The sequence below is a fragment of the Miniopterus natalensis genome, chromosome 1 (assembly GCF_054644295.1).
Source record: "Miniopterus natalensis isolate mMinNat1 chromosome 1, mMinNat1.hap1, whole genome shotgun sequence".
NCBI lineage: Eukaryota > Metazoa > Chordata > Mammalia > Chiroptera > Miniopteridae > Miniopterus > Miniopterus natalensis.
In genome coordinates this window covers 77706550-77733272 of record NC_142081.1, presented here as the reverse complement: position 1 = coordinate 77733272, position 26723 = coordinate 77706550, and the positions used below count along the sequence as shown (strand labels likewise).

The 26723-nt window shown below is 39.9% G+C and overlaps 1 protein-coding gene and 1 pseudogene across 1 annotated transcript; one reads left to right on the top strand and one right to left on the bottom strand.

The window, feature by feature from the left end:
* On the top strand, positions 1-21962 carry SPTSSA (serine palmitoyltransferase small subunit A). The gene is made up of 2 exons (XM_087823397.1): positions 1-155; positions 21769-21962. The coding sequence occupies exons 1-2, from the start codon at positions 53-55 to the stop codon at positions 21870-21872; spliced, it is 207 nt and encodes a 68-aa protein (XP_087679523.1). The 5' UTR covers positions 1-52; the 3' UTR covers positions 21873-21962.
* LOC107534403 (ubiquitin carboxyl-terminal hydrolase isozyme L5 pseudogene) lies at positions 12188-12789 on the bottom strand (annotated as a pseudogene).
* Positions 21963-26723: the final 4761 nt, after the last annotated feature.

The window sequence follows — 26723 nt, the reverse complement described above, 5'->3', positions numbered from 1 at the left end:
CCTGCGGGACAGACCGACGTTGGACTGCAACGCAGGAAGCCACGCGGCGAGGATGGCGCTGGCGCGGGCCTGGAAGCAAATGTCCTGGTTCTACTACCAGTACCTGCTGGTCACGGCGCTCTACATGCTGGAGCCCTGGGAGCGGACTGTGTTCAGTATCCTGCCCGGGCAGCGGGCGCGGGGGCCGGGGTGGGGGCGCTGGGGCCTGGGCGGCATCCTCCGGGGCCCAGGGCCTGGAGTGCGTGGGCGCGGAGGGCGGAGAGGCGGCCCCGGGGAACCACGCGCACGGACTCGCGTCTCCACCGCGGGCGCGCGGGCGGAGGTCCTGGGGCCCAGGGCTGCGCTCCCGCGGTTGGGGCGGGGGTGGTGGGCGAGACCTCGAGATCCCAGGTCGCCTGAGTCCCTTGACCCAAGGTAGAAGCGTCTTTATAACTGGAAGAATCCCCTAGGGGGACGTCTCGCCCGGCGTGTCCTCGCCCGCACTTCAGCCGCGCCTGCCTTTGGTTCAGGCCACTGTTCCAGGGGGAGGCAGGGTCCGTGTGAGCGGAGAAAATCGCTCCGGGCTTGGACGCCTTTGACCTTTAACTGTCCCTGATTTAACTGGCTCCGGTCCTAATGAGAATGCTAACTAGTTTGCCAGCTTTTTAGTCAGGTTGTGAATTTGTGTTCTTGGCAGCCCAATACAGTTTTTGTAAGCAGTTTCTTATTGTGCCATTTCAGTCTTCAAGATGGGTAGTTTAAAAAGTGTGTTTTATGCATTCATTTGCTGTTTGCACAGTCCGTAGAAGTAGGGCCTGAAAAGGAATTCGTGGTTAGTTGTAGACAGTATTTGAAACTGCTTTGGTAGAGAGCTAATGCATACTTGTTAATGATTATTGAGGGTTTACTATGAGCCAAGCAATTGTGCTAAGCACTTTGCCTGTATCTTAACTCATCTAACTTTCCTAACCTCAATTAGTAACTCAAGCTTGTGAAGATAGACTCCCTGAAGTCCGTGATGTCTGTCTCTCCATTTGTCTGTGTTGATATCCCTTGATACTATTCTTGCAGAAGAAACACTAATCATGAGATGCAAGGTTGTTTAACCTGGGGGCCAATGTGAAACAAGTATTTTACGCAACATGCTTACTTCATGACAGGGTCTCTCCTTTTCAGTGAGCTTTAGTTTGGAGCAGCTTCAGAACAACTTTGCAGATGCAGAGTTGCATTCTGGTGGAGTGACTGAGGTGATTTCATCCCGAGCCCTGATAAGCATGTTTATTTGTATTGAACTAGCATAAGGTTGTACTTAAAGCTGAGTCTTTGTTTCAACACTTTTGAGGAAGCTTAGCTAGATTACAAGGAAGTTTATTTTTATTACTGTTGGCATTTATTTCTAAAGATAAATAAGATCTTAAGAACCAGAATGCATATTTTGGATTTGATGTCTGAATGTAAGGTGTTCTCTGATTTACTTCACCATTTATTCGCAGCTGCAGTTTAGTCTCACTCTTAAGTTCTATAGATTAGAGCTCATGAGGTCATCCTTGTGAAATGTATACTAAAATATGGAAGCACATACTATCTGATTCAAACTCATCTTAAGAGTGAATTTAAACAATGTTGTGCTAAATGGAAACTCTTTAAATCAGAAATTGAACGTACAACCCACTACAGAGCCTACTGCAGTTGTACCCCCTTATCTGTGGTTTTGCTCTTCGTGGTTTCAGTTACCCGTGGTCTACCATGGCTCAAAAATATTAAGTAGAAAATTTCAGAAATAAAGAATTCGTAAGTTCAAAATTGCTTGCTGTGATGAAATCTTGATTTGTTCTGCCTGGGATGTGAATTCATCCCTTTGTCTAGAGTATCTGTAGTGTATACACTACCTGCTACTTAGTAGCCGTTTGGTTAGGGGATATATATATATAAAACTTATTACAGGACATTATAATTCTGTTATTATTCATTATTGTTAATCTCTGTGCCTAATTTATAAATTAAACTTTATCATAGGTATGTATATACAGGAAAAAGCAATATATGTAGGGTTTGGTACTATCAGCAGTTTCAGGGATCCACTGGGGGTCTTGGGAAGTATCCCCCTGGATTATGGGGAACTACTGTATAGATTTTACACTTAAAAGATTTTGTTGGCCTGTGGATAAGTGCTACAGCATCACTGGTGTTATGGTTTTTCTGTATTATGTTGCAGTAGTAATAGTGTCCCATAAATCCCTAGGTGATGGTTTTTTTTGGGATGGAGAAGTAAATTATGAAATGAAACATAGTGCCTCTTTAGATTTTTGCCTTTGAAGCTTTTGACTTCTCATTGGATTATGTGACCAAGGTTACATTTTTTAAAGTACCAGTGAGAACTACAACCAACTAGCACCGGGTACTGTAGAATCCTATGATTTTAAACCTAACATTAAAAAAAAGTTATTTCAAAGTTCACATTATTAAATTAATCCAGGATAGAAATGCAATTCTTTGACATAAGCCAATCTTAAATTACTATTAGCTGTTGTATGTGTATTACTGTTTGTCAAATCAACTTCGAGAGTTATTTTGAAGTTAGGCATTTAATTATTTTATAGTTTGGAACATCAGTTTGAGATTGAACCCTCATTCTAGCTTGGAGGAAAGAACTAATGAGAAAGTTGGATTTTCCCCTGTACTTAATGGGGAGCCTTAATTACTGTGAAGTAGTTTGAATTTCATAAATTCATTAAGAATTAGTAAGCCTCACCCAGACCTATTTTGCAGCCAGTTACATGGTTTTAAAAATGCAGACATTTAAAAAACTTACATTGAACACAGTTATCACGGCTAGAAACCTAAAATTTAGTGTAAGAGAAATTTGTTTGGCTGTCTGAAAAATGTCCTCTGAGTTAGGAGTCTTGGACAGAGGAAGATTCTAGAAGAAGGTAAATGCATTAGTTTACATTTCGTTGCTCTCATTTAATAATTTGAAGTTGTCCGTATTTTAGGGAAAACTGATAGCTATATCTGTTTCTGCACACTTTTTAGGGGGCATCTTTGAACATCTGAATTTGTTTATTCCTAAGTCAAATAGCTAAAAGTGAATTAATAGCTGTTGTAAATTGAAAGGGAAATCTCAATCGATAATGAGGGTTTTTGAAGTTATCTAAGTGAGGAAATTGTGATTAATAAAAAGTAAAATATTTTAAGGAAATGTATTTGTGTCAAGTCAGACACATTGTAAATAGTTCCTGAAACAATAACATTTATAAATTGGTTTTGTAAATCCTTCCATGCCAGGACCTGCATCCTAAATTTTCTCTTGTCTTCTGATAGCACATTTTAAATGATAATTAGCTTTTGGTTTGTCAGCCAGTATTTAAACTTTCTTCCCGTGCAGATGTGGTTTCTATCTTACAAAAAAAATGCAATCCGACCCCTGCATTAAGACAGAAGGTAACAATAAAATGAATCATGTAAGTGCTAAGTAGTATTACAATGAATCCATCTCAGAGGGGACGTTTTTGACGTGTTTCAAAAGCCCCCTTTCTCTCTTGGCAGCCATCAGTGCAAAGGAAAAGGCCAGGTTTTGTAACCAAGACAGGTTTTGTAACCAGTGAGACACTCCCTGTAGTGCCTCATTGAATAACATTGTAACCATGCTGTTGAGGGCAGGTGGAAAAAATAAAAATACCTTGTTAAAATAATTTGATGCACAAGTAAAAGTCATTTTAACTTTTTTTTTTTTAAATTAAAAAATGAAGTTTTATTCTGTAACCACTGGGCTATATTTGCTATCTCTCTATGGCTTCTTGTATTTCCATGGCATTTTATACTTCTATTTATTTTAAACAAAATATGGGCAGTTTTGGGGTTATGTTAGGAATTAAATTCCCCCTGAAAAACAGGCCTTATTTCTTCAAGGGAAGAGTTTTTTAAATCACAGTACCGGGCACACAAATAATGCTCAGGAAACATTTGTTTATATCTTGATGTGTCATTTCAAAGTCATTGCGTAAATATTTGGGAATGGTAAAAGAGACCTGATTTTAAACCACTTTTAGAGTAGCTTTGAAGCTTGGCTGTTCCTAATAAACAGAATTCAGCTCTTGGAGAGAATTCAAATTTAAAGAAGTAGAAAATGCTATGATTGAAAGAACTTCCTTGATTTTTTTGGAGATGTTAAAAAATTTGCATTGCTCTGTCCACTTGTAAAAGGTATACGTTTGCTGAATTCTGTATTCCAAACATATCCTGTACCTTCTAATTGCTACATACTATTCTAGATAGTGGGACTATAACTGTGAGTAAAACAGATAAAAATATTTATTCTAATGCCTCTACATAAATAATTAAAAAATATCGATGATTAGATTGTTAAAGCTGGTATGGAGAAAAAGAAAACAGAGAAGAGGCTGGAAGGTAAGGAAGACAGAGTGTTGTTCAGTTTTAGCTGGAGTGGTTGGGAAGGGGACATTTAGAAAGATTTAAGCAGAACAAGAATTCAGGGAAATGCGTGTTGCCAGCAGAAGGCACTGTAATATGAAGCCTCGAGGCACCAGCATGTGTGGTAGGTTTCAGGGATGCTGGGGGCCGCTGTGGCCGGGGCAGAGTGAAGCGGGTGTGAGTAGCAGGAGAGGAGGTCAGATCCCACAGGGCCTCCTAGGCATTGGAGTGAGACTTTTGGAGATAAAGTGAAGTGCCTCATGTTTTAAGTGGAGTCACTGAAATCCAGTAAGTTTTCTCGCTGACATTTTAACATTTAATAAACTAGAAAAATTAGACATAAGAATATACATTTCTTTTTTCCATGAAACTCAAAGTTCATTTTGAATGGGGAAAAAAAGCAACTTAGGAACTGTCTCCCCCCCCCGCCCCCTATTTTTAATGTATTGAGTTGTTTAATAAGTTTCTAAGAAGATGAACTTTATTCTTTCAAGGAAATTAGAGCCAAGTTTCAGGAAAAATTCAAATTTACACATGTTCTTAGAATGATGCCTGTGTCTTTTTAGCTCAGGGAGCTGGGCAGCAAGTGCCGTGTGTGGGATGCAGGGCAGGAAGAGCGCCGTGGACTGGAGTGCTCAGAGCACTTTCAGGGAGGCGTTTCGAGTGTTCCTTGTTTTTCCCAGACTGGAAGAATGTGGGACTGGGGAACAGAGGTGTGCTGGGCTGGCGAGTACATCAGGCTGACAGGCTGGAGCAGGGACCCTTTAAGGCAGAATAGGTGGGAAGGAACATTGAAAAAGCAGGTTGGGGCCATTTACTAACTCAGCATACTTCTCTGAGTAACTTGGGCCAGAGGATGGCCTATGTGCTTGTGGTACATCAGTAAGAAAGTGAGACAAAGATCTCTGTCCTTGTGGAACTTTTATAGTAAGTGAATTATGTAGCATGTTAGGTGGTAAGCATTCCGGGAAAAAGAAAAGTAAGCCATGGGGGTAAGAAATATGCAGGTGGGATTGTGTTGCTGTTTTTATTTATTTATTTTATTTTATTTTATTTTTTTAAATGAATTTTACTTGTTTCTTTTTACTTTTTAAAAAATATATCTTTATTGATTTCAGAGAGAGGAAAGGAGAGTGAGAGAGAGAGATGGAAACATCAATGATGAGAAAGTCATTGATCAAGCCCACAACCGGGCATGTGCCTGACTAGGAATTGAACCCCAATTGCCTGGATCCCAGGTCGACGCTCAACCACTAAGCCACACCCTGGCCGGTCTTGTGTTGTTGTTTTTAAAGAGGATACTAGGAGAGGCTTAATTGAGGAGTATTTGAGTAAAAACATAAAGGAGGTGAGGGAGTTAGCAGGGTAGAATCTGAGCGAAGAGAATAGCTGGCAGAGGGAACAGCCAGTGCAAAGTCCCTGAGTCCAGAGCCTGCCTGGCATATGTGAAGGCCGTTACTGAGGCAGGTATTGCTGGAGCTGAGTGAATGGGTGGGGGAGAGTAGTAGGTGGTTTTTATGTGCAAGGAGAGGGCCTTTGCATGTGTATGGACATACCGCTGGTTAAAGCATTGTGTGGCTTCCAAAAGTCAATATCTATTCTTGACAACTGAACCATAGTCATCACATCTCACCCAGGTCAGATTGTCAAGCATGGAAATACCAAATGTGTGCTAAATGAAGGCATGCCAGGTTATCGTGGACCATAGGAAAAGGGTCGCCTAATCATCATATTTAAGGTAAACTTTCCTGAGGATGGCTCTCTCTCTCTTGATAAACTCTCTTTGCTGGAAAAACTCCTACCTGAAAGGAAGGAAGTTGAAGGGACTGATGAAATGGACTAGGAAGAGCTGGTGGGCTTTGATCCAAATCAAGAAAGATGGCACCATTCCAATGGAGAAGCATATGAGGATGATAAACATCATCCTAGGGGTGGTGGTCAGTGTCAGACCTCTAAATGGGGCCAGTGAATAAACTGCTGGCATTTTATGTGCAGATGTGAATGAGTGAAGGACTGTAATCAAAATATACTCACTACTTGCTATTGTTTTTATTTTGATATTCAACTATAGTAGTGTTTTAAAAGTTAAATGAAGAATAAACTCAAGCCTGGCTGGTGTGGCTCAGTGGTTGAGCATCGACCCATGAACCAAGAGGTCACCTGTTCGATTCCCAGTCTGGGCACATGCCCAGGTTGTGGGCTTGATCCCCAGCAGGGGTGTGTGCAGGAGGCAGGCAGCCAATCGATGTTGATGTTTCTCTCTCAGCAATGTTTCTATTTCTCTCCCTCTCTCTTCCTCTCCCTCTAAAATCAATGAACTCAAATATAAAAATAGAAAATGTACATATAGAATCCTAAAACTCTAAATGGACTTCCAGTAAAAATCAGCATGTGATTTGATAGTTAGATAAAATGTTTCATATCAGAGAGGGTGACTTCTAGAAAAATATTCTTAGCAAATAAGCTTTAATGCCTTTTAGAAAGAATTTCCTCAAGGTACTTTCAAACAAAACGTGATTTCAGAATAACCTTGACATAACCTGGACATTTTGCACGACCTTCAAACTTACGTAGAAAATGAGTTTCTTCTCAACAGTCTTCAGTATTTTGTTTGTATTTTATGCCATTTCCGTATTTATTTAATAATTTATTTATTATTATTTTTTTTAGTTGCCATTTTCTTTCATAGAAATGAACTCAGCTTTCCAGTACCTGGAAGAACTAAATGGGGAAAGCAGAGGTAGCAGTAATTGTGACTGGTAAATTAATACTTCGAATCCCCAGCCCAGTGGTATTCAGACTTTTTGTGTGGCCCCTAAGAGCACGTACTGTGTATCCTCTCGCTCCTTTAGTTGACATCTGAAATCTTTCAGGAAGTTACAAAAGGATTTAATTTCTTGCTTTTCGTACATGTATTTTATTGTTACATATTTTTGTTAAAACCTTTAAAGTATAATTTTCTTACACAGTTCACAGAAAATGTTTATCATGTAACCTAATTGGCAAAGCCAGCCCTCATTGTGAGGACAAGTAGGCCAAGCCAGCTTTAATGCCTTCTTCTTTTTAAATCTTCACCTGAGGATGTGTTTATTGATTTTATAGAGAGGAATGGGGGGAGGGAGAGAGAGAGAGAAAGAGAAACATCAGTGTGGGAGAGAAACATTGATCCATTGCCTCCCACATGCACCCCGACCCAGGGATCGAACTCCTGACCCAGGTATGTGCCCTGACTGGGAATCGAACCTGCAACCTCAGGGGACAGTGCTCCAACCAACTAACTGAGCCACCCAGCCAGGGCCAAATCAGCCTTCATTTCTGTCCGGAAAAAGCTCAATGCTATTTTCTGTTCAAATAATTATGTAACACCTTAACTCCTGTCTAACTTGTTTTTAAGTAATGGTTAGTTTAAAATAATTTTTATTTATTTTTTATTTTTATAGCTATCTGACAGTTAGTGGTTCGTTCTCATCCACATTGATTATGTAAAGAATTATGAAAGTGGGGACAGGTAACCAACGTGTAGAGCTTGTTGGTGAATCGTCGTCACTGTTAGGTTTTCCGGACAACCGCACTTGGATACGGTGTGGGACAGTCTTTGTTCCTTTGGCTCAGAAGGCCTTGTTGAGCCTGGTGTTAGTGGTATGTCTGGAGTTCACATGTCCTTTGTGGCAAACTTCTGACCTCTGAGGCACGCTTCTGGACGCCCACTCCACGAGTGTGCTTGTGCATGTCGGTAGTGTATTCCCCCGTCACTGCCACACTGATGAAAGGATGCCCTTCTTGCCACCCTCTGTTCTGCTTGGCTGTGGTTGGAAAGTGGCTCACTTCTGAATTCATATTATTAGATGGGTAGATAGGCGAGTCTTGGAGGTGCGCCAGGGGTTTGTTACTTGAATGAACTAAAGTACAACCTAAGTTAGTTATTATTCCTTTGTTTCCTGTCCCAGGCATTCTTTTATATCCTGGGGAAATGCATAATTCTAAGACGCAGGAAGTGAAGTGGGCGGAGTGAAGTTGTAAGGAGGGGTGGGAAGGAGAACCTGCAGGTCACAGCAGTTCTCAGATCCCCTTTAGGAGAGAGAACAGTGGAAGCTGGAGGTCTGTAAACTGATTCCCCTTGACTGATCCTATCCTGGAAAGCCTGGTACCCCAGGGCTTCTGGGCTTTCGTTTGAAGACTGCTCGAGCATGTTTGCACTGCCTGGATATTTGGCTGGCTAAGTGGAGAATGTTAGCATATCCCTCATGTACACCTCTTAGGATATTAGAACTTTTCCTTTAGTAGCTTTCAGGAAAGGCGGACGATGAAGAAAACCACACAGGAGAACTAGGTGATCTGTACAGGACAGGCGGAGAAAGTCATGGGGGGTTGATGGCAGTGGGGACAGGGCACACATAGATATTCTCTGGTGTTTCAGCAGGTGATACAGTGATTTGTCAGAAGAGGTGACTGTGGGTCCTGTCTCCACTGCTTCATATTCTTTTTTTTTAAAGTTTGTGAAAATAAAATTGGGATGTTTATTACTTTTTCGACTATCAGCAGTGAACGTCACTAGAAACTGTACCTTTTTTTCCTTTTCAGATGATCTGCATTAAAATCATACTTTTCCAAATAATTATATAGGAGATAAAATTCAGTTTTAAAAATCCTTAAAAATATTTAGATATTAAAGGCAGAAATACTGATTTTCTCCCCATTAATGATAAGAAGAAACAGCAATTCAGTTTAATCAAGATCTGACATTTATACATTTAAAGCATTTAATTGAGTTAAAAGATCAAAGGATTAATGATAACCAATACAGGTAGAGAATATCATTGGTGCATTTTCTAGGTTCATTACGGTAGTCATATATCCAGGGAATCAACAGAAGTTCTCAGATCCAGTGTCAAATAATGGAATTTGGGCAAGCACTCTTATTAATTAATTAATTAATTAATTTAATATTTTTATTGAATTTATTGGAGTGACATTGGTTAATAAAATTATATAGGTTTCAGGTGCACAATTTTATAATATATCATCTGTATAGTGTATTGTGTGTTCACTACCCAAGTCAAGTCTCCTTCTATCATCATTTATTTCCGCTTTACCTTCTTCTGTCTCTCCCAAGCCCCCTTTCCCTCTGGTAATGTCTGTGTCTATGAAGTGGTTTTTTTTTGTTGTTGTTGATTTTTTCTAGAACAATTGAATATATTTGTTAATTTATTGTATCATGATACACAAACCACATGCACATTGGCAGGTTACCAAAAGTCAGAGTGAAATAAAATAAACAACCCTAAATTTAAATTAGCTTTAATTTCACTTGTTATTCATATACTTTAGGGTCCAGTGGGTGTATACTTGAATATTTTTTAAAATTTATTTTAAAATCATTTTTATTTTCAATTATAGTTGACATACATCATCGTATTACTTTCAGTTGTCCACCCCAGTGATTAGACGTTACATAACTTACTAAGTGATCATTCCGATCAATCTTGTGCACATCTGACACCACACATAGTTACTAGAATATTATTGACTATATTCCCTATGCTGTACTTTGCATCCCCATGACTATTCTGTAGCAACCAATTTGTATTTCTTAATCCTTTATCTTTTTCACCCACCCTCCAACCCCCCTCCCATCTGGCAACCGTCAAAATGTTCTCTGTATCTATGAGTCTGTTTCTGTTCTGCTTGTTTGTTTGTTTATTTATTTGGTTCAGTTGTTGGTAGATGCATATTTATTGTCATTTTATTGTTCAAATTTTTAAATTTTCCCCCCTTCCTCTTAAAGAACACCCTTTAATATTTCATGTGCTTCTGATTTGGTGGTGATGAACTCCTTTAGCTTTTTCTTGCCTGGGAAGCTCTTTATCTGTCTTTCAACTCTAAATAATAGCTTTGCTGGGTATAGTAATCTTGGTTGTAGGTCCTTGCTTTTCATTACTTTGAATATTTCTTGCCAATCCCTCTGGTCTGCAAAGTTTCTGTTGAGAGATCAGCTGGCAGTCTTATGGGAGCTCTCTTGTAGGTAGCTAACTGCTTTTCTCTTGCTACTTTTCAGATTATCTCTTTGTCTTTAACCTTTTGCATTTTAATTATGATGTGTCTTGGTGTGGGCCTCTTTGGGTAGTTTTTTTCTTTCTTTCTTAATCCCTTCACCTTTTCCACTTAATCCCCCTCCCCTCTGACAGCTCTCAGTCTGTTCTTTGTATCTGTGAGTCTGTTTCTACTTTGTTAGTTTATTTTGTTCCTTAGATTCCACATATAAGTGAAATCATATGGAACTTTCTCTGACTGGCTTATTTCACTTAGCATAATACTCTCCAGGCCCATCCATACTGTTGCAAAAGGTAAGGTTTCCTTTTTTATGGCTGGGTAGTATTCCATTGTGTAAATGTACCATAGCTTTTTAATATAGTCATCTATTGATGAGCACTTGGGTTGCTTCACAACCTTGCCTATTGTAAATAATGCTGCAATGAATATAGGGTTGCATATGTTCTTTTGAATTAGTGTTTTAGGTTTCCTTATATGTATTCCCAGAATGAATCACTGGGTCATAAGACAGTTCCATTTTTAATTTTTTAATATATATTTTTATTGATTTCAGAGAGAGGAAGGGAGAGGAGAGATAGAAACATCAATGATGAGAAAGCTGTTGATCAGCTGCCTCTTGCACACCCCCTACTGGGGATCGAGCCTGAAACCCAGGCATGTGCCCTGACTGGGAATTGAACCATGACCTCCTGGTTCATAGGTTGACACTCAACCACTGAGTCACGTGGCCAGGCTATTTTTAATTTTTGAGGTAACTTCGTACTGCTTTCCACAGTGGCTGCACTAATCTGCATTCCCACCAACAGTGCATGAAGGTTGCCTTTTCTCTGCATCCTCACCAGCACTTGCTTGTTGATTTATTGATGGTAGCCATTCTAGCAGGCGTGAGGTGATATCTCATTGTGGTTTTAATTTGCATCTCTCTGATTATTAGTGACATTTAGCATCTTTTCATATGTCTGTTGGCCATCTGTATGCCCTCTTTGGAGAAGTATCTATTCAGGTCCTTTGCCCATTTTTTAATTGGATTGTTTGTGTTTTTGATGTTGAGTTGTATGAGTTCCATTTAAATTTTGGATATTAAGCCCTTATCAGATGTATCATTGGTGAAATTGTTCTATTCAGTGAGTTGTCTTTTCATTTTGTTGATGGTTTCCTTTGCTATGCAGAACCTTTTTAGTTTGACGTAGTCCCATTTGTTTTGTTTTTGTTTCCTTTGCCTAAGGAAATAGATCAGAAAAAATATAGCTACAATAAATGTCTGAGATTTTACTGCCTATCTTTTGTTCTAGGATTTTAATGGTTTCAAGTCTTACATTTAAGTTTTTAATCCATTTTGAGTTTATTCTTGCGTATGGCGTAAGAAGGTGGCCTAGTTTCAGATATTTTGCATGTATCTGTCCAATTTTCTCAACACCACTTATTGAATAGACTATCTTTACTCCACTGAATTCCCCGCCCCCCACTGTATGTTCTTGGGCAAGCACTCTTGACATTGCTTTTATTTAATAGGCACTACATGCACATGATGCAGATTAGGAAACGTTTATGAATCCATGCATTAAAGACAGGACAGACTGGTGCTATTGCCAAACGTTCACTGAGCCAATTAGGATGTTGCTCAAAGTTTTTTATAATGGTTTTAATGAATATAAAAACCATCTTAATGGTTTTCATGAATATAAATGCAGAAGCAGAAATGTGTACACATCTCAAAGCATCATCTTCATTTGGTCTCCTGTGCTTTCTTTGCATTCTGTTTTTGTTTTGCCGTTTCTCCTAGTGATATTAACTGCTGATGTTCTCTGCTAAAGTCTTCAACAATTCCATAGTGAAAGGCAGGTAATTATGCTTCCTTCTGTTGTTTTCAATCTTACGTCTTTTTAATTTCTGTACTTCTTCAATAAGCATCTGATTTTAGGCAACCTCTGACTGAATAGCACTTAAGATATTACCCTGATCTGTATCCAGGGGTTCCTCAGCAAGTTGTCTTGGTAACTCTGCTATCTTCTGTTCATGTATCATTTTTCTGTCAGACACAATGGCTGTTAACTGGAATTTCACTTTACTGTACTTTTGTACCCTTTTTTCTATGACTGGCCTCATGCTGCTGATCCAGCCATCTTGATTGCACACACCTAAATCAGTTGGTCCTTCTCTTAATCCGTCTAAATCATAGTGTCTTCCATTAACGGGAACATAACTGACAAAGTGAAAAGCATCTTCTTTTGTTGATGTCTTTGCATCAAATTGAAACCTTTGTTGTCTGGCGAAGCTGCTGTGTACTTGTCCCGTCACATCTGAATTGCTCAGAGGCAAATTTTTCATAGCTGCATCAAAACTTTGTGAGAATTCTTTAAGGACTGATAATGCCTTTCCTAAGTGGACGTCTTGATGAGCACAGTTCAATAACACACTCTGGCATGAGTAGCACAGCATTATTACCTGCTTGGCAAAAAATATCATGTCATGCCTGGAGTCCTGAACCACAGAGCCTGCTGGTTCTTCTTCTGGCTGCCACTTGAAAAGAAAAAACCCATGAGCAGGCTTTAATTTTTCAAAATTTCAGGCTCTAAATTCCATATTTCTTCTACCTGGGCTCCTCGGCAACCAAATCCTTTAATGAGCTTGGTGAAGACCCTGGGGTCACTTTCATGAGGCATCACTCCCTGGCCTGGTACGTCTCTGCTGGCCACACACCATGTGGCTCCACCTTGGACTCCACCCCCCTGCAGCTGCTGAGCTCTGCTTCATATTCTTGAAGACTTTGTGACCCCGCCCCGCACGCCCCACCACCCACCTCCCACCCCCACTTCCTGGCTTTGGGTGTTGTAACATTTATGGTACCTAGGAGCAAAGACAAACTAAATTGTTTTGATTAAAAAAACACAACAAACCCAATGCTCAAATTTAGTAATTAAATTATATGTTCCAGAAGATCTACTTAATATCGTATACTGTATACTATGTTATAATTTCATGAATTGGAGTGCTTAAAAAGTAGTAGCTATGGAATGAGAGAAAGATAGTATTTATGATCAATAGTTATGAAAAGTAGAATTGCTTCCATCACAGAAATTTCAACCATCATGTCTTGTATGTGTTCCTGAAAAATCCCCAAATAACAGGGTTTATGGTACAATAGCATTGGAGCAGACCACTCAAAGTCTAGTCCACTTCATAAGCAGGCTCTAACAAAAACAATAATTGGCATCTTGGGGGATAACTTGGATAGCCTGGGCAGGCAGGCTGGAAGCTGCCCCACAGGACTGTAGACATGCACGGGCAGGGTTGACCGAAAATGCTGAAGTAATGCAGACGCGTGCCCCGCCGGAAGGCCCTGTGCAGCCCCGAGGCGTCCCCTTCCGGAGAGGGAGCCCAGGCGCAGGGGCTAATTTTTAAGTGTCTTAAAATGGAGCTAAAAGGACTCCTGCCTGTGCAGCAGCTGAGCTGAGGGATGTTTCTTGCTAAATGTTGTAATTCTTTTCCCTTGACTGCTTTCACTTAGGGGTCTGATTGGTTTTCACCAAATAGCCTATGGTACTTCTTTGCCAAATGCTTTATTTTTATTTTCAGTAGGATGGCTCCTTAAAATAAATTCGATTTATTAAAACTTTTGAGTATTCCTAAGCATAGAAATAGTATTTTAGAATTGATTTTAAAAAAGGAGTTTGACTAATAGATGATAGGATTGTTTTATATGCCATTTTAGCTATGCTTTTTGATGTGACCCGTGCAATCAGAGACTTAAAGCATTGAAATTATTTAGGTTAATGAAGAGATAAGTCATACCCACTGGGACAAAGATCCCTGGCCTTTTCCCAGTGAGAAACTATTTTTGATTTCTCCAAAGTCTTGTGAATAGGTTACTAAGGTAGGCAGTGATAATGCAGAGCTCCTAGTTGGGATAAGAAATGTTAGTTACTGTGGTCTTCCTTCTGATTACTCTACTTATTTTTAAAGCATTTTCTCTCTTTGTTATTGTTTGTTTGTTTGTTTTTGGTTGTTGCCGGAAAAGGGTTGGGGAAGACCCTTCTATGGGCAAAAATTTTGTATATTTTCCTATCTGGAAACTTACCAGCTCCTGATTAGTTGGTGATCCCTGTTAAAGACACAGCAAACAACATTCAGATAAATGGTTTCTAATTGCTTTTAAATCCATTGAACCCATAAAATATTTATGTTATGTCAAGGTTATCAGTAACCTCTGATTGTTCATTCAGCTTTTGAACAAATTTATCTTTAGCACCTGCGCACGTCCTGGCACATTACCTGCTCAGTTCTTGAATGATTTATGAAGTGCCTGCTGCATCTAGCAGTGCACTACAGGTGGAAGCAAAGGATGGGCCGAGCTGAGGTGCTCTCCCTCTCAAGCACTTAAAATTCATTTGTAGAGAGTTATAAACACACAAAACAGAAAATCCTATTTTTTAGTTTTTGAGGTCTTTTGTTTTAATCTAGATTTCACTAACTTTATATTTCTTGAATCATGTAGGCCCCTCTAGAATATAGATCTGATTAATTTGTGTACAGCTACTGAAACTTATACAAACAACAAGAAATTGGCAAATAGAAGGATTACTCTATCACTTTGTATATTCCAATATATGTGTGTTAGATAACACTGATTATTTTCCTATTTTCTCTGTGTGACAAAATTACATGAAAGATTTTTGAGGGGTGGTGTCTAATGCCTGCTCCAATTAAGTGGGATCCTAAAATTTAATGAAGGAAGCAGCCTCATTTTATGGAGAAGCAGCTCGGATATAGAGTGGTTGTGATGTCCCAGGATTGTACTATAAATTAATAACAAATTCGTAGCAGGGTGACTTTGGGCAGTTCCCACATATTGGCTTGAGTCATGATGTTAAATGCCCAACCCCTCAAATAGTAGTTTTAATAAGGATTATATTTTCTTTTGTTGCAGAATAGATATGATTCCAGATTCTCACATCAACTCCATTTTGTAGATAAGGTGACTGGTGATGGAGAGTTTTTGACACACGCAGGGATTGGCAGAGTCACAACTCAAACCTAGGTTGCCTTCAGCGCCATGGTGTTCCCAGTAATCATGTATTTTGCAGTGTGTCAAGGACATTTTAAACTTTGAGAGGTGTGCTAAAGAATGCGATGAATTAAGAAATCCTCTCAAGTATCAGATAGCAAATTATAGCTGGTACACTCTAAATGGTATGTTTAGCTCTATTTGTGAGAACACTTCTAAGGAGGTGAACATCACATATTCCCTAACCTTGTAAATGTCACAGTACAACCAGTGCCTAAGAGTGTCAGTAAAACTACCATTTTAAATGGTGCCAAGCGTAATCTTAGGGACTATTCAACTCAGTACAGTGGAACTATGTCCACTACATGGCTTAAATTGCATTTATAGAAAGCAGCTTATAAAAGATGCCTTCTTTTTGCATTCTTTTTAAGACTAGTAGAAGTTCCTCATGGTTCTATTGTCTACTTGTTCACTTAGTGTGAATGTCACTGTTAAGTCAGTTTAAAATACTGTCTTACGGTTGAAAGCTTTAAGATCATTTGGAGGAATAATTTTGAAATTTAATTGCATAGAAAACTCACTTTTAGAAGCTTATTTAATTAGAGATGGGATCAGGATATAGAAACATTTTGGGGGGGCAAAGGATAAAAGTTAAATTTAGTGAGTAGCTCTGGGTGAAAGGTTAGGTTAAGTTTTATATTTTTTTGAGCTGCTTATAAATTGGCATTTGCATCTAGGTTCAATTGACTTTTGATAATTTTTTGTTTATCTTGGCCTGAGTTGAGAATTGTTTATTTTATTTCTGGGAGCTAAGACTAGACTTTCTGTTTATTTCCTAGTAACAGATTATATCTGGTGATGCCTAACCCAGATTTTGTAAAGGAGGAAGATCTTTCACACAAAAGTTTTTTAGTCTAGTACTATTTGTAGTTCTATTTTCCTTTACAGTTCTTACTAGAAAAAAGTTACTGTCCCTGCCAGCATGGCTCAGTGGTTGAGCGTTGACCTAGGATCCAGGAGATTGTGGTTCGATTCCCGGTCAGGGCACATGCTGGGGTTGCGGGCTCGATCCCCAGTAGGGGGCGTGCAGGAGCAGCCGATCAACGACTCATCATTGATGTTTCTCTCTGTCTCTCTCTCTGTCTCTCTCTCTGTCTCTCTCTCTGTCTCTCTCTCTGTCTGTCTCTCTCTCTCTCCTTCTCCTTTCCTCTCTCTGAAATCAATAAAGATCTATTTAACAAAATAAAATAAAAAAAGTTGCTATTTAAGGCTCAAAACCCCCACAAAATAGAATATAGTGAATGTGCATGTACTACCAACTAGGTGAAGGAAAACATTCCTGATACATCTGAAGCCCCCTTAATGCCCCTTTTCTGTTGCTTCTCCTTTCTTCTTCCTCCCTTTAACCCCACCTTGTAACCGCTCTTCCAAATTTAGCATATATAATTGCCATTTATTTCTTGTTACTTTTATTCCACATGTACATAATCACAACATAATGCTATATAAAGTCATGGACTTTAGTATCTTTTATTTTAATCAGCCAAAACCATTTTTTAAGTTTGATAAGTTCTTGTTTCACTTAGGAAAACATCATGATTTCACATCCATATAAAATTTAAAAGTTAGGCAATTTAGTGTTCACAAAATCGAACTTAATTTTCAGATTCTTGTCTTATAGGGGCATAACCTCTGTTAAGCTAATTTATGCCCATGCCTTGCATGTTTCTTAACTGATAGAGTCTCCATACGAAATTGGAGAATTATAGTGCCATAAAGAGTATATGATATAATCAATCAAATAGCTGTTTTTAATAATCACTTCTTATTTGAATTGAATTTGAGCCAGTGACCTGAAGATTATTACTATACCATTTCATTTGCTCTGTGTATACTTTCATAAGACTTACATAAAAGCTGTCAAAAAACAACCGAGAGAGCGTTTTAAAAGTACAGTATTGCCTGGAAATGGATTTTGTTTTTCTCCTTCGTGGTCGCTGTAAAGTTGGTCAGTAACATAATGTGCGGGCTATGTAGGGAGTACCACAGTGAATCTACAGTCACAGAGTGTTTCTTTTTTTAAAACATATCTTTATTGATTTCAGAGAGAGGAAAGGAGAGGGGGAGAGAGAGAGATAGAAACATCAATGATGAGAGAGTCATTGATAGGCCGCCTCCTGCACGCCCCGCACTGGGGATCGAGCCTGCAACCCCAGCATGTGCCCTGACCGGGAATCGAACCCCGATCGCCTGGGTCCTAGGTCGATGGTCAACCACTGAGCCACGCCCAGCTGGGCACATAGTGTTTCTTGAGCGAGTCCTTTATTCACCAGGTATTTGTTGAGTATGTGTTACGTTACAGGAGATACGAAAATAAGACATTGTTCCTGAGTTCAAGGAGTTGATCATCCGGATGAGATAAATATATCTACAAATAGGTAATGTCAGGTGATAAGTGCTGTGCTATGTGAGCAGTAGGCAGTAATTCTGCCAAGATAAGAATGGGATAGGAATGGGAAAAATATGAGTGCCAGGGAAGGCCTTATAGAAGAGGAGGTAACTGAGCTCTAAGGAGGATTAGGTTTTACGAGGAGCAATATGTATGAAGGTTATAGTAGCGGTTTTCAAGTTGTGTGCTGCAAGAATTTTTAAGACATGCAATACCCGACTATTTAGTTAGGGTAATCTCTTTTCCTGTAGACTGTCAAATAAAAAATGACAGCCGCCAGCATAACAATAGCCATCCAGTGCGAATGAGTCCAAATTATACCCATTTTTTTTTGTCAGGTTGGCAAAAATATATATTTTTTGATGTACTGCAGAATTTTAGTAATTAGTTTGTGTGTGCCATGAGATGAAAAAGGTTAAAATCACTGTCTTATAGTATAGTGGTTAAGAACACAGAGTTTTGGAGTTCAACTGACTTGGTTTGGAACTGGCTCCACTGCTCTGATGTTGGGGATGCTACTTGAACATGCTGAGATGCCTGCCTGCTGGGCACGCACTAGACATTCACAAATGAAGGCTGCTGCTGCTACTATTCTTTTTTTTTATTTTTAAAATTTATTGATTTTTAGAGAGGAGGGGAGAGAAATATTGATTTGTTGTCGCATTTATTTATGTGTTCGTGGGTTGCTTCTTGTATGTGTCCTGACTGGGGAACGAACCCACAACCTTGATGTATAAGGACAATGCTCTAACCAACTGAGCTATCTGCCCAGGGAACTACTATTATTCTTATGTTATTATTAAGCCACATTAAAAGGTAGAGCAGTATGAAAGTAAGGAATATTGTCTCCTAAGGCTCGTGTAATATGGCTGCCCACTGGATGATGTTTTTTGGAATGATTCGGAGTGTTGGGAGTGTTGGGAGGTACAAAAGAAAAGTATCGTAATGCTCTTGGTCCCTCTCAATTCCTGTTTGCTTCTGTGGACTCCAACCTAAGACAGGTAGTTTGGACTAGATGGGAAAGGTCCTTGTATGCTTGGCTTAGAATTTCAAGTGCTGTCCTATGGCACTGGGAAACCTAATGCATTTTAAAAGGATCACTGTAGTAAAAGCCTCAATCATTTATCATTGATTAGGATCAGGGTTGGGAAGAACTGAGAAGTTAAATAATTTGAATGTGGGGTGAAGGAATCAAAGAAGTTTGTAGATTGGATGTCTGGGCAAATAGTTAATAGTTATATCAAATAGTTTATCTCAAGTAATTATATCAACTATTTTCAAGTAGTTGAAAATAATAGGAAGAGGTCATTTTGGAGAAAATAAGTTCAGTTTTGGTTCTGTTGAATTCAAAGTCCCTTATGGAATGTCATAGATAGAAATGTTCAGTAAACTGTAGGAAATATTTGTCTGCAGTATGGAAGATGGGGTCAGGTCAACAACATGAAGGTGATTGTTTAAGTTATAAGAGCATATAGGGCCCTGGCCAGTGTGGGGAAGTGGATAGAGTGTCGGCCTGCGCACCAAAGGGTCATGGGTTTGATTCCCGGTACCTGGGTTGCAGGTTCAATCCCCAGTCCCAGTCAGGGCATGTATTTCTCTCACATTGATGTTTCTCTCTGTCTCTCCCCCTCCCTCTCCCCCTCCCTCCCTCCCTCTTAAAAAAAAAAAAAAAAAAAAAGGATAGGACCCAAGACAAAATATTTGGAACTCTATTTTTGTTATTTAGAATGCTTCAGCTGTAAGTAACTAAGAAAATCTAGCTCAGACTGGTTTAAGAGTGAAGGGAATTTATTGGCTTATATATTAGAAAATCCAGTGGTAGGGTGGGTTCCAGGGTGGTTTCATCAGAGTTCTGGCTCCATTTTTCTGTGATTATTTTTGTTCTACCACCTTCATGAGTCAGCTTTGTTCTGAGTCTTGCTTTCCTCTTGGAGGCAGAGTGACATCAGTGATTCCAGGAATCCATCAGCAAATTGCATGTTCTAGGCAGAGCGAGGATCCGCCTTCCTGAACTCCAGGCAGAAGTCCTAAGCTTTGAGCTGGTTCATCAGTTTTGGGGGCCGGCATTGTTACAAAGAAAAGGGCTTACTGATTGGTTAAGGCATCAGTTAGGACTTATCCCTGGAAGTGGGACAGGGCTAGGCACACCCAGAGAGCATGGCTGGTGTACTAGGAGACGGGAGGAGTGGGTGTGGGAGAGAAAAGCACAAAATTCACAAAAGGGACAGACGGGGGAAAGAGCCAGTGAAACAAAAGTGGTGAGAAAGATGGGAGGAGAGCCCTAGAGAGTACCTCAGCCCAGGGTGGAAAGAGGGAGAACTGAAATAATGTCAATTCAGATAGCCATTGGACTTGGTAGGAGGTCATTGGTGACCTGATAGCAGTGTGTATAGCCTGGAGGGGTAAAAGTCACATAGTTGTGTGTGTGATGAGCAATGAATGATATGGAAGCAGCAAGTATGTACTTTTTAAAAAAAAGAAATGGAGTGGTAAATAGAAGGTGGTAGTTTAAGGAAGAACTGGATTGAGAAAGGCTAAAAAGGAAGCTTAAAAAATGATTATGGGAGACTTTTTACCCATGCTTGCTGGAGGAGGGGAATGAATTTAGAATTGGACTCAGATCGCTTGTTTGCTCTCCGGCTCTAAAGACAGCTTCTTGTAAGGCCCTGGACAAGTCACTCAGTGTTTTGTCAGCCTCTGCGGAGTAATAGTCATAATAAACATTTCACAGGAACTCTGAAAGATAATGTGTAAAAGAGGTTTGCCATCTAAACTGTTATATAAATATTAGTTGGTAGTAAGCACATTGTTTATATAAACCCTATCTTCTCATAAAAGATTGTAAGGTATTGTAGAACTAGTAGTATGTAGAGCTGAAAGGTGTGAATCGGGGGTGGGGGGGGGAGAAAGAGAATATGAATGAACGAGTAAAACACGGTCCCAGTTCAGAAGCTGTTATTCCTCTTAGCATGGCCATGTGACTCTGCAAAATGAAAAGCTCTTAGGTTTTACTTAATTTTGTTAGGGCCCTTTGTTGATTTGCATATATACAGTTTCAGTTCCCTTTGGAATGAGAAGAAGGAACACTGTACAGAATGTTTATTGTTTAGGTTATCAAAATGACTTTTATCTGATGTTGTTGCAAAGTTTGGTGATAGTGCTAAATGTTTAATAGTGGCAGGTGCCGTCAGTTTATATGTCAGTGGTGTATGATTGATTTGAGCTTTGACTCCAAAGCCAATGCTTTTAGCCACATTCTAGTCTAAATCTAAAAGTCTTGGATCATACATTCTTATTACTTATTCAAGTTGGTAGACCTTGTACAGTCATTAAATAGTTTTATTTCTACACATTTCTGTTTCTCAGGTTGAATGGTGTCATTTTCTATGCATAATTTTAAGCGGTCTGATGCTTTGAAGTATAATAGGGAGACTGGGAGTAACTACCCTGTAAGGTGATGGTGAAGGTAAAGTGAGTTTAAAAAATCTTAATATTAACGGCTATAGTTATTCTTTTTTTTTTTTTTAAATATATCTTTATTGATTTCAGAGAGAGGAAAGGAGAGGGAGAGGGAGATAGAAACATCAGTGATGAAAGAGTCATTGATCGAGCCCACATCCCGGGCTTGTGCCCTGATCGGGAATCGAACCCCGATCGCCTGGATCCCAGGTCGACGCTCAGCCGCTAAGCCACACCCGGCCGGGCCAGTTATTAGTTCTTTATAAATACTTAATATATATGAGAAAGCATCAAATGAATGGGTACTTGAACATAAAACATTTGTTGGAAAAATGTTGGGATTTAGTTTTGAATAAATTCAGAAAAATAGTAAGTTTCCTTAACTACAGCTCAGATTCCATGCTGGTGTCCGTCGTGGGGATGGCGCTGTACACGGGCTACGTCTTCATGCCTCAGCACATCATGGCCATACTGCACTACTTTGAAATCGTGCAGTGACCAAGACGTGACCGGAATCAGGGAAGGGCCGCCCTCTGAAGCTGGAATGAGACTTCATCGGATGTCATAAGAAGCTCTACTAGATGTCAACGTAACCAACCCTATGAATATAAAGACTAAAATTCATGAGCAGGACAGGAAAATAATCCTGACTCATGCTCTTTATTTTTCTTTATTTTTAATTTTAAAAGAGGCTCTTGTATAGTAGTTTTTGTCTATTTTAACATTGTAGCCATTTGTACTTTGATATCAGTATTTTCTTAACCTTTGTGACTGTTTGACTTTTACCCTGTGAAAGCTTTTCTTAATGTAACTTTGAGTATATTTTAATTGCCTTCTATTTCTAAAACCCAGAGTCATTAGTTGGGCTTTACTGTTCTTGCTATTGTATGGCATATACATCGGCCTGGATATATTTCTACTCTTGACCAAAGTTTTATAAGAACTGGGGCAGGGGGATGGGGAGGGAGGATATTTTATTGAGAACTATTTACAAAAGACTTACCTGTAAGTTTGAACTCAGAAGTACAGTGTTAGCTCTCTAGACTCTAACAGCTTCTGCTTTAAAACGATTAAAGTGTTTCTTAACAGTGAAAAAGGAAGCTCTTACTAAAGTTACAAATAAGGAACATTTCACCTTTTAAATATTTAATTCTTATTTGGACTCATTTCCAGAAAACTTTGGTGATGATTCTTGTGACAACAGCTGGTTAAGGAGCATTCTTGTGTAATGCTTATATGCCATGGAGTTTTTAATAGAAAGTAAATCAGTTCCCTCTGAGGGTCATGATTAACAATGTACTTCCTTAAGTTTAATTTCCCGATTGTAATGGGTGCTGCATACGCATTTGAACATTGCAACAAAATGTGATGAGATGAATTGTTAAAAGCTGTAGCAAAGAGAAATGTAAACTCGGCTAAAATCCTTCCTTTCACTCTTTGTATTGTTTTTCTTAAAGGTTTTTATTCCTTAAATGTAAAATGACTAATTTTTTGATGTAAACTCATTAAATTCAAAGAAAAATCAGCTGCGGTAGCAGTATATTTTTTCCTCAGTGGTTAAGTATTGATCTAGTATTTATATTTCTGAACTGATTGCTGTGGACATATAAGCAGAAAGTAGATCTTAACATGTCTCTCCACATAAAAGTATTGCTAATTAAAAAAATTATACACATTATATTTTAGTATGGTTTCCATAATGTTTTGCTATTTTTTTTAAAAACATCAGTATTTCTGGTCCTAAATTTTAAGGACTAGACTTGCCAAGTATTTTCTAGTCTGGAAATAATGAGTAATGAGTAAATTTTGGTATTTTAAAGAGTTAATCTCTATCACCACTTTTGGGTAGGGATGGTGAGGTTACTATGTAATTTAGTTTTGAAATAGTTAAAAGTAGTTCAGTATGGTTATGTCTGAGCTGTATTCATACTATCTCAAGCAAAATAATGAATGCATAAATATAAAATAATGAATAAATCAGGGAAGCATTCTCACCAACCAATTCAAGTGTCTGGTTTATTTGTTAGCAAATAACAAATGGGGAGATCATTCCACGTTATCTGTTTACAAGAAGGCATTTATTAGACAATTCTCCATGGGTCTCTTTGGATTCTGTATATCTTCAAGCAGAGGTACTGACTGCCTTTACTCTGGAATATTTTTCAGTGATGTTTGTATGATAGAGAATATAGAGAAGAGTTAGTGTCCCATCCCAGAAAAAAGGGCAGGTTTGCTCAGAGCCTTGCAAAATAGAGACTGTCTTCTGGAGCAAAGGGCACTAGAAAAGATTTGGGTTCCCTGTGCTCAGGGTTCCTCTCCTATAATGCAACCCTCTGCATGTTCTGGGATCACTTCGCCCTCTTCACATTGTCTTGTGGGAACTGGGGCTGAGGACCAGAAAAAGAAAACGATACGTCAGCTGTTGCTGTGAGTAATAAAGTCCTTTGTGTCTGATCCTGGAATCTCATATCTTCTGCCAGCACCCACAAAGCTGTGCCAGGCTTTTAACCTGCAAGTAGGGTAGAGTCTCGAACCCTTCACAATTCTTGACAGTTTTGGTGGTGAGGATGGGATGCTGATGGAGACATGGTCTGCTGGAAGATGAAGGAGAATGATCCACAGGCCAGACTGAGAGATGAGACGGCTCCCTGGTACCCAGGAGTAAATGGTTAGGGTAATAAGCCCCCCCCCCCCCCGCCCCCAGCATCCCACTTGTTAATTAATGATGAGAGGCTGAGCAGTGAGAGGTAGGATTGAAACAAGCTGCCTAGGTGGTGCCTTAGTGTTTCACTCTCCTCTGGGCAGGTGGAAGTAGGAATCTTACGATAATGGGACAACTCTGAAGATTCTGTGGCTGCGAAGCCAAAGAATCCCCCAAACTGAAATAAGTGGTGTCAGCAGTGAGGGGCACGTTATTCAATACAGACCTTTGTGTGGCTTGAAAACAGACATTAGGGAGAACTGTGAGTGAGTGCCACTGACATTGAATGCAAAGCCTTGCTTATCGACTCAGAGCTGTTCTCTTTCCCTTTGTGCCCCCTCTCCCCCCTCTTCCACCCTGACTTCACTTTCATTATGGAGGAAGATGATTAAGGGTGAGACCCAGCACCCACCTGCCTGAGGATGCTGGGGCACTGTGCACAGGGGAGAGATTCAAACTTTTATGATTTCAAACTCTTGGTTATGGCCACCCAAGTCGTTATCCTATCCAGTCCTTTGGGAGGAGCCGGCACCAGAATCCAACTCATGGAGTGTGGGCAGTTTTTGCAACGGAGCAGGGAAATTAATGTGGCCCTGTTAGGTGGAGCCCTTTGGGCCTATTCAGTGTGCAGTTGTAGCTTCCACTGATGATTGTATACAGCAGGTCCTTGAATCATGCTATTTTTAAAAATTTATTTAAAAAAATATATTGATTTCAGAGAGAGGAAGGGAGAGGGAGAGAGAGAGAGAGAAACATCAATGATGAGAGAGTCATTGATCAGCTGCCCCCTGCACACCCCCGACTAGGAATCGAGCCTGCAACCCGGGCATGTGCCCTTACTGGGGATCAAACCAAGATCTCCTGGATCCTGGGTTGATGCTCAGATGCTGACCCACACCTGACCGGGCTCAAGTTATTTTATTTAATGTTTCACTATGACGTTACGAGAAAAAAAATAATGGATTCCCAGCAGGGGTCACTGTCTCTGTGCAGTTAGCACGGTCTCCCCACATCCGTGTGGGTTTTCTTCAGGGACTCCTCTTTTCTCCCACATCCCAAAGATGAAAACATGAGGCAAACTGGCGTGTCTACGCTGTCCCAGTCTGAATGCATGTGGGTGTGTGAGTGGAACCTTCGGTAAAGTGCCTCCAGGATGGGGTCCTGCCTTGTGTCCTGAGTTGCCAGGATAGGCTACAGCCACCTGACTCTGAACCGAAGTAAGCGGGTTGGAAAAGAATTACTTTACTTGTTTTTATTCATCTTTTTAAGATGTATGTATAGCTCACACCTATTTAATGTTAATATTAGAAATGTTTTGGGCCTTTATTTAGAAGTTTGGTGATGTTTTTGTGACCAGAAATATGCCATAGAAACTTAACTCTTGTTTCTATCAATTAGCCTATGGTAAAATTGGTTTCATTATACATCATTTCACTTAAAGTTGCAGTTTGTTGACAACATTAAATGAGAACTTACTGTTGGTATCAACGTTTACATGCCTGTACTATGAATGCTTATAAGTACCAGAGGTGATTCTCTGTACCTTTGAGTCCCCACAACCCTAATGATCCCTTTGAGCTACAAGTTTCTGTGACTAATGATTTAATCAAGTAGAATCTGGCAAATAGAGGTAGCTTCCATCTGAGGTGCTTCTTGGATATTTGGGAATCCTTGGGCCCCTTACCCCTGACATGGCTATCCTTTTGAAAAGCAACTATTAACCTGCCACTGGGCTGTTTTGGAAACTGACCCACGGAGGCCTTGTGACTTTGGCATGATAGTCTCATTTTGGGATGGATCAACCAGACTCAAAGACAAACAAGGTGGGGAGGTCCAAACAAGCCTCACTGTCAAGTGGAAATGCCATATTCCAGAATGCAGCTGAGCTGGCTCCAGGAGGTTCTCAGCTTTACATGAAAAAGTGGACCTCAGTTCACAGAGATGACCGTAAGTGCAGGGTCTTAGTTCACTGATGGCTTGGCTAAGCTTAAACCTGGTGTTTCCACTGAGCTTCTGCTACTGTTGAGCCTCAGTAGCAGCCTTGCAGAACTAAATGTGGGCACAATTGCTCCATTTGCTGTACAAAACTCAAGGCTGTTCTCACAGCCCTGGCCAATGCTCTTCTTGATAAAACTTGTATTTTTGCTGACCTTTGGGATGTAGCTAACGGTTAGGCAGTTTGGAATTTACAGATTGGTAAGTTAATGACACGCCTCTTTGGGGCTGTAAAATATATATGACAAATCACAGCTGCTGATGGGCTATCTGGACCTCTCATGCAGATGCCCATAATAAGGGCCAGTTCTCTGGTGTCCAGCTGCTGTTCACATCGAGACCACGCTGCCCGTTACTGCCTGGGTGCATCGTTGTCCTGGACATGGCTGCACATCCACCGTCTTAGGCTCAGCACGAATTTAAGGACCGTTTCTGATGCAGAGGCCCCCACTGCAAGTCAGACTTATGACTGCTGCCTAAGGGGTGTCATTGTGTGTGTGTGGGTCACCCCCACCTGCTTGCTCTTGGAAGACTGAGTATATCAGACTTCTGACCTCCTCTAGGGCTATCTGACCCCTTTCTGAGCTCAGCCACATTCAGTCACCAAAGTGCCTCATTAAAGTGTGTGAACCAGGAAGAGGTAAGGAAGCTAG

Coding starts and splice junctions, on each gene's coding strand:
- SPTSSA (XM_087823397.1), top strand. CDS start 53: ATGGCGCTGGCGCGGGCCTGGAAGCAAATGTCCTGGTTCTACTACCAG. Junction 156..21,768: donor CTGGGAGCGGACTGTGTTCA/GTATCCTGCCCG, acceptor ACTACAGCTCAG/ATTCCATGCTGGTGTCCGTC.